Consider the following 15454-nt stretch of genomic DNA (forward strand, 5'->3'; position numbering starts at 1 on the left):
GTGAGTGAGGGTGCTCTGGGGGCCAGCGGTGAGCTGGGCTTGTGTGCTAATGACCCGCACCCTGAACTCTGCCTGTGGGGGAAGCAGCTGTGCCTCCCACACCATCAAGGTGTGCATTTCTGCCAGTGTCTGTGCCCCAGCACGGATCTTGCACCCGATGCCCCAAGCTGCCAAGGGTGTGGGAGTTTCCCCTGAGCGCTGGGGGACAGAGACAGAGTTGCTTTTGTAACACTGTCCCCTCCACTCCCGGGCACCTTTCGCCCAGTTCCCAGGAAGTGACTGTGGAATTTGTTTCCAAATATAGAGCCGTGCGGCCCAGCTGCCTATAGACAGCCCCTTTGGCCTCCCAAGCTGAACGGCGAAAGTGCAGCTGCCCTCCAAGAGGCCCCGGCCCACAGGCCTCTGCTTGGAGCTGTGGGTAGAAATAATAATCATAACAGTGGCAAATAAAAGGGGGGTGCTGAGCACTAGGTTATGAGGCCAGGACACCATCTGACCCATGGTGACGTTTGGGTGGTGACTGCCCTGCAAGCTAATTCCCTCTACACACGCACAGTGCCTTCCACAATGACATACAGACCCACAAAACGTCACAACACACACACACACACACATGCATGGGGCCCCATGTACTGTGGGCTCACAGGTATTTTCACATAAGGAGGTCCACAGAAAAAGTTTATATATAAATATTTTTGAAATGCCCCCTCTCAAGGAAACACATGCAATGACACGCACACCTACACAGCTAACACAACAGCCCAGAGACAATATAAGGTCCCTCCTCAAGTGACAGAGTCATACAGAAATACTCAAGGATGATGTCATACTCAGCCCCACAGAGAGGGGGCACACAAGCTGAGGTCTCCAGGTGGGGCGTATTGGAACCGCTTGCTGTGTTGCAAGACGGAGACTGGGAGGGGGGCAGGGGTGCAGTAGGACTGGCCCTTGTCCCTAAGAGCTGGGCTCCTGGGTCCTGGGCACTCCCCAAGACTCACCAGTCTGGGACCAGGAGCCAGTGCATGGGGCCCTCCTGAGAGCTGTTCTTGGGGAGGCGCTGGGCGGTGTGAGACTCGGGAGGAATCCCCCAAACAGCGAGCCTGGGGTCTGGCTGCTGGCACGGGGGTTGGGTGGGAGCGTAGCTGGGGACCCTGGAGATGCCCGGATCATCTGAGGATGCCTCAGGGAGGACAAATTTTGCATGGGGGTGGGAGGACTCAGTCCCCGGAAGAATCACTCCCCAAGCAGAGAGGACAGGGGCGGAGGAAACCCAAGGGGCAGAAGTGAGGGAGTGGGGACCCCTCACTCCTCCCCTTCAGTTGCTGCTTGAGGGCTTTGGATGTCAGAGTCCTCCGCCTTCTGAAGAAGTCCTTTCCTTCCTGACTTGTCCCAGCCCTCGCTTCGTCTCGGGCAAAAGGGCTGCGGGAAGAAGAGTCTAAGAAACCGGGAAGCGAAGGGCTCGCCTGCGACCGGCGCCAGCGCCAGCGGCAGGTCCCCTCGGGTCGCGAGTCTGAAGGGAGCCTCCGTGAGGTCTGGAACCTTCCTATGACCCTCCACCCGCGCTGGGGCCTTGAGGCAGCGGGATTCCCCTGGGCCCAGGAAGAGCAGCAAAGAGAGGGGAAGGGCCGCGCCTGGCGCGCGCGCTCCTGCCCCCGAGACCGCAGTGCCTGGGAGAGGAACGCAGGGGCCACTTGGCGGGCTGAGCCCACGGCCTCCCGAGCACGCAGAGAGCAGCTTCCGCGTGCGCTCGGGAAGCGGCTGGGTTCCTGTCTAGGCTCTACCTAAAGGCCCCAGAAAGGAGGGAAAGACTGGGAGCTGGGTGCATGTCCAGCAGAGGCTGTGTGACTTCGGGCAATCTCTCACCCTCTCGGAGCCTAATTAGTTGTTTCAAAAAAAAAAAAAAAAATAGAGCCAAGCACATCCTCCCCTGTCCCCCTCCATCCCACCCAATCTTCCTCCCTCCAGGGGACAGTGTGTACTGGCTTGGAGGCTGTGATGGATGAATACAGGCCAGGATTTAGGAAGAGAACTGTGAGGCTTGGAACGGAGATCAACGTCTTCCTGTCCTCCACCCCATGCTGCAAAATGCCAGTGGGTCTGGGTTGTTTGCCCCCAGCCCCTCTTCTGGGTCCCTCTGCTTCCTCCGTGGAGTGAGGAGAAGGGATGGAGACATCGGAAGAAACGTGAGTCTTTGTCCCACTACTCAAGGAGAAATTGCCTTCAGTTTCAGACAGAATGTGCTTCTAGATGCTTAGCAAGTGCCCTTTACACTCCCCCAATCCAACAGACCCCTTCCCCACTCCCCTTCCCTGGCTTGGAGGAGAAGCCCTCGCTGGTGAAAGAGGAGTTCCTGGGCTCCGGAGTCAGGTGCCTGGGTTCAAATCCCACCGGGGTGTGGCGGTGGCTGAGCTCTAGAAACCTCTTCTGTAAAATTGGGGAGAACTGAGCCTCCCTCTCACAGAGCTATTCAGAGCTGAAAGTGTGAGCCGAGCCATGTTGCACCAGCTCCTGCCGGGCCTGCCATACGTGTTAGCTATTATTGCACCTCAAATGCTAACAGTTTTGTGAGCCTAAAACACCCCCACATTTCTCTCTTGGCAGCCGGGTAGACACAAGCGGGACTCTTCTGGAAATGTCAATGCAAATGCTGGGGAGGAAAGAAGGCGCGGGCTTGGCTTAGGGGAGGGAACCTCTGCAGCCACTTCCAGGCTCTCAGAAGGGAGAGGAGTGGGTGAGGACACCACAGAGCCAGCCAGGAGCACTGGGGGACATTAGATGCCACACCAGAAGCGAGGGAAGAGAACCTAAGTTTTGCCTTTTCTGATCAGTTGCGAGATGGATGAGGGTGGCTGCAGAGAGAAACAAAGCTGGGAGGACACAGAGTAGAAGTCACTCCCATCCTGCCGCCAAAGGCCTCTGACCGCACTGGCCAAAGACCTTCTCCCCGCCGCCCTCTCTCCTCCATCCCTTGCTGGCTGCCCAGCTGGGCGGGCAGAGCTGGCAGCGCCCTGGTTCTTTCTCGAGTTTGCTGCCTGTCCACTGTCCAACTGTCCACTGTCCACTGTCCAATTCCCAAAAGAAAGAGGGGCACCCTCCCCCGCAGATTCAAGAAGAAAATAATGCGACCAAAAAAATATTGGTTCAATGTTATTTCTATTACAACCACAATGAAACAATTTTTCTCTAAAAGTAAAAGAAGTATACATTTATTCTTTCCTTCCATCAGCCCTTGCAGACATTAATGCCACAATTTCTAGTGCCCGACTTTCCTCCTTCCGTTTAGGAGAAGTTACTCGGGGCAAGGAAAGGCATTGCTTGGATGGATGCGGGGAGCCTCCTGCGCGGATGGGGTTGGGGAGTAGATGTGAACACACTTGGCTACACCCAGGCTGAGATGTTCTGGCTGCAGTGGTTTCCATTAAGGTGATTAAGGTACCCCATTGTCAGCCCACGCTTCTCCAGGGTCATCGCTCTGAACTCCAAGAAGGGGCTTAAGACCAGAACCTACCCAATACCAAACCTCGGTTTTCTCCCTGTTTATAAAAAGGGGAAGTTTTAAAATCCCTGCTCTGATAAATTCACAGAGGCGGCTCAGGAAAGGCAAGAGCCACTGGCAGAGGCGCTTTCCAGGCCTCAGAAGCAATTGTCCTCAGGGTGCCCCATTGCTGAGAGCATTAGACGTGACTCTGGAATTGCCATAGTGACCAGGAAATTCAGGGCCCTTGCAGAAACAATTGCCAGGAACTTTTCCCCCAGGAACCTTGGTCAGTTTGCGCCCCACAGCGAGCCTCTGTCACTTGTTTCACCCCAGTGTTTTTCCGGATGTGATTCGGGAGGGGGATCGAGTCATCTGTGGTCCGGGCTTCAGGACCCTTCTGTCGGGCTGCCCCAAAGACCAGAAATCCAGCATCAGGAGACTAGAGGAGACTGGCTGAAGGGGAAGAAAAATTAGAGGTCTCGACCAAGCAATCCTTTCGGTGACAGGTCCTTCCAGTTTAGGGTTTGGCTGCCCTCATCACCCGCACCCCCACCTACCACCCTTCACCTCCTCAAGGTCATTACCGGAGTTTTCACTCACAGCTCCAGGCGCAATGGCCTCCTCCACCCCCTCCCGTGCACGCCAGAGCACCTCTCCAGCTGGGGCCTGTAGCCTCCTCTCCTGAAAACAGCCCCCCAAAAAAGAGATGTAAAGGACCCACAGATTAGCCCTGCAGATCATGCTGCTATTTCAGCATAAATAAAAACGGTGTTTCAGGTTCTTTCCACTCAGGCAGGCCCAAGTCTGAAAGCCTAACCAGATTTAGGAATTCCCAAAATCAATGGCCTGACTCATTTTGCCCATAGCCTGAATGTTGCCCCAATCATTGGGTTGATTGGGAAGATCTGGAGCTGAGCTTTCATAAAGGGGGCAATTATTATCACAATTGCTATCTCCTTTGTTTCCTTTGCCCTGTGTGTTCTCAATCTCCCCTGCATAGACTCTGAGAGAGACCCACACCCCTCCCCCTTAAATAAAGGGCTTTATAAAACATCGGATCGAATTCTCTCCGGTGGGGATGCTTTGCTCGGGAAGGCTGGACTGGCTGGAAAGAGGCCCGCGGGCAGCCAGCGCTGGAGTCACAGTTTCGTCTCTGGTTTTGAATCCGGCCCTTTGAGCGAGCTTAACACGTGTGGATTTAATTTCCCTTTCTTTCTTGCTTTCTTTTCTTCCCTCCACCCCCCACCCCTGGTGAGGGAACAAGAAAAATAGTCTGCCCTGTCGACAGTGCGACACCGTTCAGTTTGCCAAAGAAAATTTGTCTTTCCAGAGCCTTGGAAAGCAGCGGGCTCCCAAGTTTCCAACACACCCTTTGGTTGTGGGGGGATGGTGGTTATCCAGTCAAGCCCCCCACCTGCACCCCAGACTTAGAAGTATTAGTCTAAGTCTCCATCTTATAAGGTTAGAGCCCCCGAATTTGATATATTTTTATCCCACGTTTTGGGGGGCTGCTGATGGTGTAGACGCATACACTGCAGGCCTATCAGTGGGTTCTGGGCTGTCGACACGGTTGAAGTTCTCAGAAAGGCACAGCTCATGGAGGCTCCATGTTCTCCCAGCTAGGACCTTCAGCCTTCTACACCACGGACGTCCCAAAGTGCAGGGGGCAGGAGCCGTGGCTTTGGTATGTCCTACCGCCACCCTCTCCCACCTTTTCAGCTCTTGTAGACTGTGCAAACCCCTAGCATTAGTATCCTCTCAGCTGGACCTGTAGCCTGTTACTTCTTCTTCCACTTATTTCCTTATCCTGGACAGAAGGAAAAAAAAAATCTCACCTACCAAAATTGGGGAGTGTTGAGGGAATATTTCCCAAGCACATGAGACAATATTCACATGAATATGGATAACTGCAATAATAATTCTTGGGCAAAGTATTGGAGTAGAATTTTGGGTATTCAATAATGACAACAATAACAGCCAGTACTTACCTCACTTACTTCCACCGAAAAGGAAGAGAAACTAGGAACTGAATAAAACATTGGAAAGGGAAATATTGTGTCCCTGGAAAAAATATAATAGAGCCAGATTTAACTAGATGAGAGGGAAAGTGACCCCCTGAGAAAGGAGAGAATTTCTCAGCCTCAGGCTGTTTTTTTTTTTTGCAAATTGAGTTGGTCAAAATTTAGTTTTGACATCATTTCTATTGTTATAATTCTTATTAATGTTCTCAGCCACCTCCACACTTCTCTCTGCTTTTTGCCCCCCAGTGGCACCCAGGTCAGGTGGGGACACATGGGAAGAGAAACAGAAGGGGGTGTATTTTTAAGCGAGTTCTCTTTTGAGAAAAAAAGCCACATGGTTGTTTTGGATGTGACTTTTTTAAAAAGGGAAGGAGAAAGTGAAGAGCAAAAAAGATTAACAGCAATCGGCTCTTTGGTTTGTTTTTGGTCTTCGCTTTTTAAGTAGGAACCTCTGCTCTCCTACCCACGGCAGTGTGAAAATCAGAGCAGGAATTTTGCAAAATGCGAAAAATACACTTTGAGAGAAAACCGAGCGGGGAGCCGGTCGGGAAAGAGGCAGTTCCCCGAAATAAGGGGGAGCAGCGCGTGTTGGAGTTTACTGCCCAGATTGTTGGGGAAAAGAATGGGGAGTCTGCAACCGAGTTGAGGTGTTCGTTTTGTTCTATTTGTGATGCGGGGTCTGGAGCGCCAGGGGCAGCGGTCTGTGAAGCTGGGTTTGTAGAATCCTTTGTGAGCCGGTCCAGGTGGTTGCGGCCCGCGTCCGGGATGCGAGAGAAAAGACACAAACGGAAAGAAACTCGCGGCGCTCAGAGTTTTGTGCTTCCCTTCCAGCCCCAGCGGGGCTCAGGCCTCCGTTTCCGGCACACAACGGCCCAGAGGTCAACTAGGAACTCATCTCATCCAAGCAGGGTTTGGGGGAAGGATTTCGGGGTGCGTTCTGGACATCTGGGAGCAAAGGCAGCAACGAACGACCCTCAGATTTGGGGGAAGGTAGTTGTGCATAACCTGGGAAACGAAAGCGAAGCTAGGGAAGCCACTGCGGCCTGGCCGAGAGGAAGGACGCGGGTTCCACTCTGGAAACCGCAGGGTCTGCGGCCCAGCTGGCCCCGGCGCCCGCGGCCGGCGCTGGAAGCCACTGCCCGCTCTCCCCGCGGGCCTGACCTTGGCTCCCGCAGCTGCTCGGCGACTGCATCCCTGCACGTTTCGCTGCCGCTTCAGTCCGGAGCAGACCAGGCCTGGAGCCAGGCCATGCTTCGGAAAGCCCTGGGGGCTGGGAGCGCGCGAAACCCAGGATCGAACCCTGAAGCAGGGGGCAAGTCCGGATTGAGACGTCCAGCTCCCCCGAGGCTCCTCCGCGGGGAACTTACCCTTCTCGAAGGCCCGGCGCTCACTGGCTCTGTGCTGGGCAGGCCTAGCTCTTCTCCCGGCGCCGCCAGGGGCGTCTACGCGGTACGTTTCCCAAGTGAACCTAGTGGGATTCCAGCTGCGCGCAAAAGGTTGTGCGCATCCGCTACAGGACGGCTTAGAAATTATGCCCATTGATCGGACTAAAAATAATAGTCGTCGTTATTACCAAACAAAATAGAGTACCTCGTCTCTCTGCAGGCCCCGGTGCTATAATTTTTCTCGAAGAAATCACCCCTCTCCACCCCCACCCCCACCCCACCACCCACTCGCACCCCGCCCCCGCCGGGCCACTCTGGGACAAATTGCATTCCCGGATCTAGCTTAAGGAGCATTCGCACAATGGCCTTTCTCTCAGCAAGAAACATTGCGGACAACTCTCCTTCCTCCCTCTGAACGTCTGTCTTGTTTCGCCTTCACCATAACCCAGTAATTATTTCTATGCGGCTCTGCAAGCGGGCACTGAATTATCGCGTCCCAGACAAAACCAGTTAGAGCGGAGCCCCAACATTCATTTGCCAACAGCTCCTTGGAGGAAAAAAATTTTTTTTTAAATATTAAGAATCCCATGCCTCCTGTAAGAGACCTCGTTCCCCCCGGAACAACTTGGTTTCCTTCCATTCGGGGTCTGGGGTGGACTCCCACCTCGCCTCGCTAACCGCTCCCTCCTTTCCCCCTTCCTAAGAAAATCGATCTTGGCTTTATTTGTGTCTTATGTTCGCCACCCCCATTTTCCGGGAGAGCGCAGGGTTTGTTTATCTCTTTATTTATTCTGGGGGCCGATGCGTCCGGGACCTGTGGCTGCTCAGACCCGGGACGGATAGGCGAAGACGAGAGAAATTAACCTCTCTTGCTGCTACCCCCCAGTCAAGCGTGACAGCGCGCGGGCCGGTTGCGTGACTCGTGACGTCTCCAAGTCCTATAGGTGCAGCGGCTGGTGAGATAGTCGGTATCGCCTGGTTGCCTCTTTATTTTATTGGGGTATGCCTGGTAATAAACAGTAATATTTAATTTGTTGGAGACCACAAACCAACTTCGAGCTGGGAGGCGCTCCTCTTGACAGAGGCTGGAAGAGAGCCTGGCCTAAAGGGGTCTCTTTTGGGGTTCCTTTGCAAAGTCTTCACCTGAACCCTCCTCTCCAGCCAGGCATACTCCTGGCTTTTACGCTGGAAAGAAGAGGTGGGATTTTTGGAGGTGAGTGTCGTCCTGGAGAACTGAAGAGAGGGGAGTAAGTTTCTCTTTGCACTTTCCCTGCCCACCACCCCTTTGCTCCCCATCTTGGTCCTTCTGAACCCCCCTCCCTGTGTTTCTACTTTTCATGGGCGGACATAAATATACCTCCCAGTGTCACCTGGCAGGCCTTTCTCTGAAAGGTTTAAAAATCCTGATTTCACTCTATGTCTCTCCTCATCTGAGCTGGATGAACTAAGCAAATCTGGCTGAGCTATTACTTGGGGGAGTCCAGATTCTCCCTCTCTGGAGGGGCCTGCAGATTATTTATGGGAATTAATTTTATCCACAAATCTCAGAGAATTTAAAGGGATTGGAGAGGTCTTTCTGGATTTCCCCTACCTTCTCCCAGAGATGCAGAGATTGAAGCTCATCCTGATGCCATATTTGTTTTTTTGTCTGCGACCTGGGGTCGCCTTGTTAGCAAGCTCAAAGGCCTCTGAGCTGACTTGGAGGGTGAGGGTGTTTTCGCAAATAAATAAATCAACTTGGCAAAGGTCTGTTTGAAAACAAACCTGGAAGGTGGAGTGAGAACTGTAGCAAACGAGGTTTGGTTTTCTCCTTTGTTGCTCCACATTTAGGGTTGGACAATCCACTTTGGCATATTGCAAGTGATGGCTTGGCCTGGGGTTTTATCGGAATAGCCACAGAGGGTTAGACTGGCTGCTGATCTCTGGGACATTTCTGCTCCCTTCATCCTTCTCTCCAGACCTTGGTTTGCAGGCCCAAGTCTCTAATCATAGCCCCAGAAAAGATCCAGGTGAAGGGGTGCAGGCGGTGAGGGTAGGAAGCAGAAGGGGGCCCCTGACATCTCTTCCCAGCAGCAATATCTAGATATCCCAATCTGGGTCTGCTCAAACTGAGACCTGCTGACTGTGTTTACGCTTTTATCGACCTCTTCAACCCACCCTCAAAATAATGCATTTCAGAGAGGGGAAGGGCCGAGAGAGGAGCAAGTGGAGTTGAAAACTCCAGCCAGTCCCCAATGACTGTTTGATTATTTTAATAAACTGGGCACTGCCTTGTGTACACCTGGAGCAAGGGAGGTCTGATGGCTCCAGTGGGTGGGGGGTGGGGACCACAGCGATTTCTTGGCATCTTTGATCTCAGTCCCGATCCGACCCACGTTCACCCTGCCTTCACCCCAGAGTCGTTGAGAGTGGGGGTGATGAGTGGGGGGTGAGGGGAGATGTCAGGGCGGCGAGCGCCGGCCAGGCGGGGTCACGCAGCTCTCTGGCTTGAGGTCAGCGTTGGAGAGAGAATGCCCGGGAGGCTGCAGAGGCCCCTGGCCGGTGTGTGCACGCCTAGTGTGTTCAGACTCGGTTCTCCGCACCGCCTGGCCTGAGTGACCGAGATTACCTTCCGGGTAGAAGCCGACAGCCTTTGCTATGAATTGTACAGGATTTTTTGCAGCCACTGCTTGCTCAGAGAAGCAGAGATGGATGGAGGTTGGGAAGGGGGTGGAGAGGAGGGGGTGATCGCAGGTCTGGGGGGGAGAGTCGCGTTGTGATTTGAGTGTTCGGGAAATCTAGTGGAAAAGGTGGGGGGAGAGGGAGAAAGGAACGGTGGGAGGGAGGGGGAGAGACAGAGAGAGAGAGACAGAGAGAGAGAGAGAGAGAGAGGTGCAGCGTGCAGTCAGAGCTAGTTGGATAGGCGATTTCAGTACTTTGTGAGCATCAAGGCAACCTAACGTCACTGCTCAGCTGAGTTGGCTTGTATTTCAGAAGAGAGAGAGAGAGAGAGAGAGAGAGAGAGAGAGAGAGAGAGAGAGAGAGAGAGAGAGAGAGAGACTGACTCTTACCTCAAATTCAGGAACTTTAACCCGAAAGCAGCTCTCCGAAAGGACTTCGACTATTCTCACGGCTGAGTCTTGTGTCCCTGCTTTCCCTCCCTGGGGGTGCTAGGAAGAGCAGGGCACTGGGACTATATGGTGGCGGGTGCTCCCGGAGGCTGCTGTTTTGTGTTCTTTGGAGCCCTCCTGGCGCCTGCCAACTTGGAAATATTTAGGGAGCGGGAACGCAAAGCGGAGGAGGTGTGTGTTGGAGGTGGGCAGTCGCCGCGGAGGCTCCAGCGGTGGGTGCGCCTTTGTAGGCAGCAGTAGCTGCTAGCCCGGGCTAGCAGTTCCCCGCGTAAAGCCCGAAGCCACCATGCCTGCACCCCCGCCTGGCCGCCGGCTTCCCTGCTAGGAGGAAGAGGGGATGTGGTGAATGCACCGGCTTCGCCGAGCGAGGTAACCCGCCCGCGGAGGGCCCGGGAGGCTGCGGCGGGAGGTGGCTGGGCGAGCCGGCGCGGGCGGCGCGAATGGCGGACTGCATCCTTGCCTTGAGTCTGCAGAGCCCTGCTTGCGGTTCGCAGCGCTTCTGCGCGGCCCGGAGCTCCCCAGCAAGTGGAGCCCGGGAGGCTGCCGCGGCTGCGGAAGCGGCGCTGAGGTCTGCAGGGCGCACGGCCTGGTTCTGTCAAAGCGCATCTTGTTCGTCTCCGCCAGCCCAGAGCTCCCGAGGACCCCGGCGAGGGCGCGGGGTGGGATTCTCCCTGTGGCCGGCAGTGAATGGGAGCATGTCGGGGGCTGCCAGCCCTGCTTTGTTTTGCGGTGAGCAGGCTGTGGGGTTCCCATCACTGCCTCCGGAAACCCCAAGGGCGACACGAAGGAAGCTGCTTGGGAGCCAGGCCTCAGAAGCTGTCCTTCTCTTTGGCCTCATTTCTAGATCTCCAGCCACTACAGACCACAGTGGGATCCAGCCTTTTCCTTAAGCGGCTGCTACGATTTTGGGGGCCACCGCTTGCGCCCCCTTCTTAAAGTCTTTCTGGGTTATTTTTTGGGGGGGAGGAATCCCTGCTTGAAAACGTAGAGGAGACTAGGAGATCAGAGAGCAGGAGACAGGCTCATCCGGGCTTGAACAGTTCTGCAACTGTTACTCTGCGTGTTCCAACCCCGTAGCCCGCAAATCTGGGCGGTTCTACGCACCGCGGGGGTACCCGGGGCGGCCGATTCAACGCCTGTAGCTGAGGATTTAGCTGCGACTGGTTTTATCCTCTCTAACCCCAAGCCTGGGCCTGCAGTTTCAGCGAGTCCGGCCTGGCCTCTCGACAAAATGCCCGCCAGCCACCGCAGCCGGCAGCAGGGCGCTGGCGGGGGGCACCCAGCCCCACGCCTCCCTCAGAACTGCTGCGCGGTGGCTTTGCTCGTCTTGTCTTCTGTTCAGCTATTTTTATTTTTTCACGAATCTTGCTTAAGATTGAAGGAAAGGAAAGGACTTTTAACTTTAAATGGCTTTTAATTTTAAGGCTTAGAACCGATAAAAGATGCACACGAATTCTCTTTTGAACCTAGTGTGTCAGTCTGCACGTCCTTCCCCTCCTATGTTTTTGATTTTGCAAGAGGCGGGTTATCGCAGACATTTGGCCTGTTGCAGAGAGAATGATTCCTCTTGTGAGGTTTAAGGAAAAGAGCTCCGAGGGCCTTCTGTAATTTGACAAAAAGAAATTCTCAAAAGGACAGTGAGTTTTTGTTTTGTTTTGTTTTTGGTTCCTACCCAATGGCTTCCAAAAATACCGACGCCTTATCTTTATTGGCTCTTCCAGAAGTCCAGACAAATTTGACTGGCAGCTTGCTTATCAGGGAGAGCCTGCACAGGGGAGATGCGGGCCTCGCCTCCTGAAGGTCTGACTCGGGTCTTTTGCAAGAGGTTGGCTTGGTCGTAAAGTAACAGTAATGATAATAATAACAGGACCTTCTGCAGCCTCCTTCATTTGGGAAGGGAGGTGCTGGTAGCTGGAAACTGGAGGTGAAACTGCTCCCTCTTAGGCCTAAGCTCTTCAACCTCCTCCTCTTCCTCCTCCTCCCCTTCTCTCTCTCTCTCTCTCTCCCCCCCCCCCTTCAGAGCAGAACCTGGCGCGGGCACAGGGCCCCGGGTGCACCATGGCTGACGCAGACGAGGGCTTTGGCCTGGCGCACACGCCTCTGGAGCCAGACTCAAAAGACCTGCCCTGCGATTCAAAACCAGAGAGCGCACTAGGGGCCCCCAGCAAGTCCCCGTCGTCCCCACAGGCCGCCTTCACCCAGCAGGTAAGAAGAGCTCTCGCCCCTGAGGGATCCCTCTTGCAGAGACCAAAGCCAACGTTCTGGGAGCAGGAAAAAAAAAGAAAGAAAGAAAAGCAAAGGAAAAAAAAAAAAAAAAAAGAACCCACTGCCCATTATTTTCTCCTTTTTATTCCCGCTGAACCCCACCTTTCTCTGACCTGTTTCCCCCAGTGCCAGTATATTCCCAGCCACTTTATTGTGACAATTATCTTTATGGCCAGAGGATTTTTGAAATTTATTTAAATTGTTAGAGAAGCCTCAATTATCTGGCTATTTGGGGTCAGCTAATGCTCAAATAATTCCTTTCCTGCTGCACGAGGCGTAGAATGGGCCCTGAGCATCTTAATAAGGGCCCGGTCAGCGGCCGCTTCAGGCCGACATGAGCGATGGCTTGACCCCTCTTCAGATCTTTCCTAGCCTTCGCCTCCGCCTGCCTCCTCCGCGCCGCCGCCTAGACCCGCGCGCCGCACCATTTGTCTTGCGGTCGGGGCCTGGCGGGCTGGCGCGCCCTCGCCGGCCGCTGGGAGCGCAGGGCTGGGCTGGGCTGGGAGGGCACCACGGGCCGGGCTCGCCTGGCTACCAGCTGGGCATGAGCAGAGGGAGGAGCCTCGCCTTGCGCTCTGCTGTGCCCTAAACCCGGGCGCACCGGGTGCTCAAGGAGGCCCTTGTAGACTCGGATCATTTTTAAATAGGTGTCACATGCCGCAGAGCGGGTTGCCTTAACCAGAAGAGATACATGCATTTAGCTAAAACCCTTCCTTGGGATTTCGATGTCTTTCTTGGCTTTTTCATAGCTTCTCTTCTCTGCCTTCGTGTTTCAGGAAAATGTGTGTATATTTGCTCAGAATCAGAGAACATGAGCAGTTTGGGAAACTTACAGAATTTTTTTTTCTTTTAAGAAAAAGCAAATCTACTTTCTAGATATTACAAATTATTTCAAAACGAAGACTTGGTATATAATTTTTTTTGCATCGGTTCTGTAAAATAGTTGAAAGTGGAAATGTTAAATGGCTTCAGCCCTGCCCCATAATCAAAATAGCTCAAAGGTAACAGAGCTGGATGCAGGGAGAGCTGGAAAGATTTATTAATACAGACAGTGAGAATCAGTTAATTTTTATTCTGGTCTATGAGAGCATATGTTAATATAAACATTTGTAAGTTTAAAACGTCCTACATGTTCATATTTGCACCGGCCATGGTCAAGAATAAGGTAACACATATAGGGTATTTGCCCATCTGTATGTTTTGCCTGTGAGCATCTGGGTGTCTATGTAAGAGCATCCTGAGTGGGATTTTCTTGATTGAGTTGGGTTTTTTAAAACTGTATCTTGGCTAAAGCAGATTGAAATTGGCCCCATGTTTTCTCAGCCTGATCCTCCCTACTGACGTTCGGGGGCACCCCAATGATTGGTGACTCTTCCGTAGCTTTGCGTTGGTGGCGATCAATGGTTGTTGGAAACCTCCTGCTGGACTGAGCCTCCACAGGGAGTCCTGTGCAAAGGGTGTTGGGTGCTCCAGAGCCCAGCTAACTCTGCAGGGGGCTGGGGCACTTCGCACACTCTGAGCTCCACAGGCTCCAGGGGGGAGGAGGAGCTGTCCCTGCGTTTTGGGGGAGTTTGGGGAAGGAATGCCCACTGCTGCCAGGGCTCATTGTGACTTTTCTCTCCTTCCTGCAGGGCATGGAAGGAATCAAGGTGTTTCTCCATGAAAGAGAACTGTGGCTGAAATTCCACGAAGTGGGCACGGAGATGATCATCACCAAGGCTGGAAGGTGAGGCGGTTAGTCGCTCAGGAGGAGCGCAGGGACACCGTGTTAGAGACGAAGAAGAAAAGGTGGCTTGGGAGAGAAAAGAGAAGGGAGATGGTGCAAGAGGAAAGGACAGACAGAAGAGAATAGAATAAAGGACAGAGAGAAAGAGAGAAGGGATATATTTTATTTGACCCGATTCTGGTTACAGAGGCAAAGGGAGAATTCTTCCACTGATCGCCCGCAGGGCGGGGAAACACTCCAAATGTTCGACTCCGGAAACTGGGCATTTCTTCCACCTCGTATATAAAAAGACTAAAGAGCCTGGGAGGCCGTGCTATCTGGACGGATTAGTAATGGGAGAAAGAAGGAAGAGGGAGAAGAGAGAAAGGGAAAACAGAGAAGCGCAGAGAAGACAGATTCGAGAAGGGCTTTGGGTTTCATAGGTCTCGGACTGGATTCCTCGCCCCCACCCCCATCCCCACCCTCTCTGACCTTGGAGTGGCTCCAGGGCCCCACCCGATTGCCAAACTCTGAATCGGTTGAATGTATTCGCTACCTCTTTCATTGTTTATAGAAAGTAGGCGAAGCCTTTGAAACTCAACCGGGGCTCGGCCGGGCTCTATATACAGACACCGATAAACATGGCAGCTTCGCCAAGACACTCGCCCCAGAGCTCCTCTTAAAAGCTCGCGGAGGTTGAGCTGGAAATGCTAGACTTCTGGGGGAGGCGGTGGGAGAGTGGGGCAGAGCCGCGCTTCGGTGAGTGCGCGCGCCTGCCCAGGCCTCGCCACGTCCCTACCGGCGCTGCAGACTGGTCCTCCGCGTCCCGAAGGGCAAAAAGCCGGAGTCTGCCCGGAGCAGGCGCGGTGTGAAGCCAGAGGCCCGATAGGCCCGAGAGCCACCGACTGTGTGAAGGGGGAGGGTAGAGCCGCCTCTCCATACGCCCCCGGTTCTCCAGCTGAAGCCTCCCTCCATAAACTGACAACAGTGACATTTATTATTATTTAAAATTAAACAATGTCTGCTCCCCGCTCGGCCCAGGGCCTGAGTGAACTAGGAGGCGCGTTCTGTTTATACCAGCGAACTGCGGTCCCCTTCCCATTCCCCCAGGAAGGAAAGACACCGCCGGGCTCCTTTTTTCCCCCAGTCCGGGCGGAGAGGATTTAACTATAAAAGGCCTGCGCAGCCTCCTGCGCCTCCGCCTCCAGGCGCGCTCGCTCAGGCAGATAAACACCGCAAGGCTTCGGCTTGGTGGCTAGAAGCGAGACGCCTCCATTCACCCCTTCCGGCCATCGCTGGGCGAGCCAAGATCCAGCAACGTGTCCTTTCGCCCCAGGCCAACCTTGAGAATCTTTGCTTTCTGGGGCGTACTCCGCAGGAGCCGAATGGGAATTCGGGGTGCGCCAGGGCGGGGAGAGGTAGCCGGGACTGCGCAGTTCCGCGCCGTCGGCTTTCTAATCACCAGACGCTAGTTCGGGGCCCCAACTCTT

The 15454-nt window shown here is 54.0% G+C and overlaps 1 protein-coding gene and 1 long non-coding RNA gene across 4 annotated transcripts in view; one reads left to right on the forward strand and one right to left on the reverse strand.

Annotated features, from left to right (window-relative positions):
• Positions 1 to 3222: 3222 nt before the first annotated feature.
• On the reverse strand, positions 3223 to 7090 carry LOC123626009. 2 transcript variants are annotated; one of them, XR_006730716.1, is made up of 4 exons: positions 6867 to 7090; positions 5467 to 5539; positions 4063 to 4159; positions 3223 to 3931 (listed from the first exon to the last, which is right to left on the reverse strand). It is a non-coding gene; the product is annotated as an uncharacterized LOC123626009 (long non-coding RNA). The 2 variants fall into 2 exon arrangements; XR_006730715.1 differs by lacking the exon at positions 6867 to 7090 and having other exon boundaries at positions 5467 to 6829.
• A 165-nt stretch (positions 7091 to 7255) lies between these two features.
• The window catches only part of TBX5 (T-box transcription factor 5), a 48189-nt gene continuing 39990 nt past the window's right edge, over positions 7256 to 15454 (forward strand). The window contains exons 1-3 of one of the 2 annotated variants that reach the window (XM_045534749.1): positions 7256 to 8097; positions 12015 to 12199; positions 13891 to 13985. In XM_045534749.1, coding sequence (XP_045390705.1) covers positions 12053 to 12199; positions 13891 to 13985 — 242 coding nt within the window. In that variant the 5' untranslated portion in view covers positions 7256 to 8097; positions 12015 to 12052. Of the gene's footprint in view, positions 8098 to 9888; positions 10364 to 12014; positions 12200 to 13890; positions 13986 to 15454 lie in introns of those variants that run through there. The other variant, XM_045534750.1, reaches the window with a different exon arrangement.

This window comes from Lemur catta, chromosome 21 (genome assembly GCF_020740605.2).
Source record: "Lemur catta isolate mLemCat1 chromosome 21, mLemCat1.pri, whole genome shotgun sequence".
NCBI lineage: Eukaryota > Metazoa > Chordata > Mammalia > Primates > Lemuridae > Lemur > Lemur catta.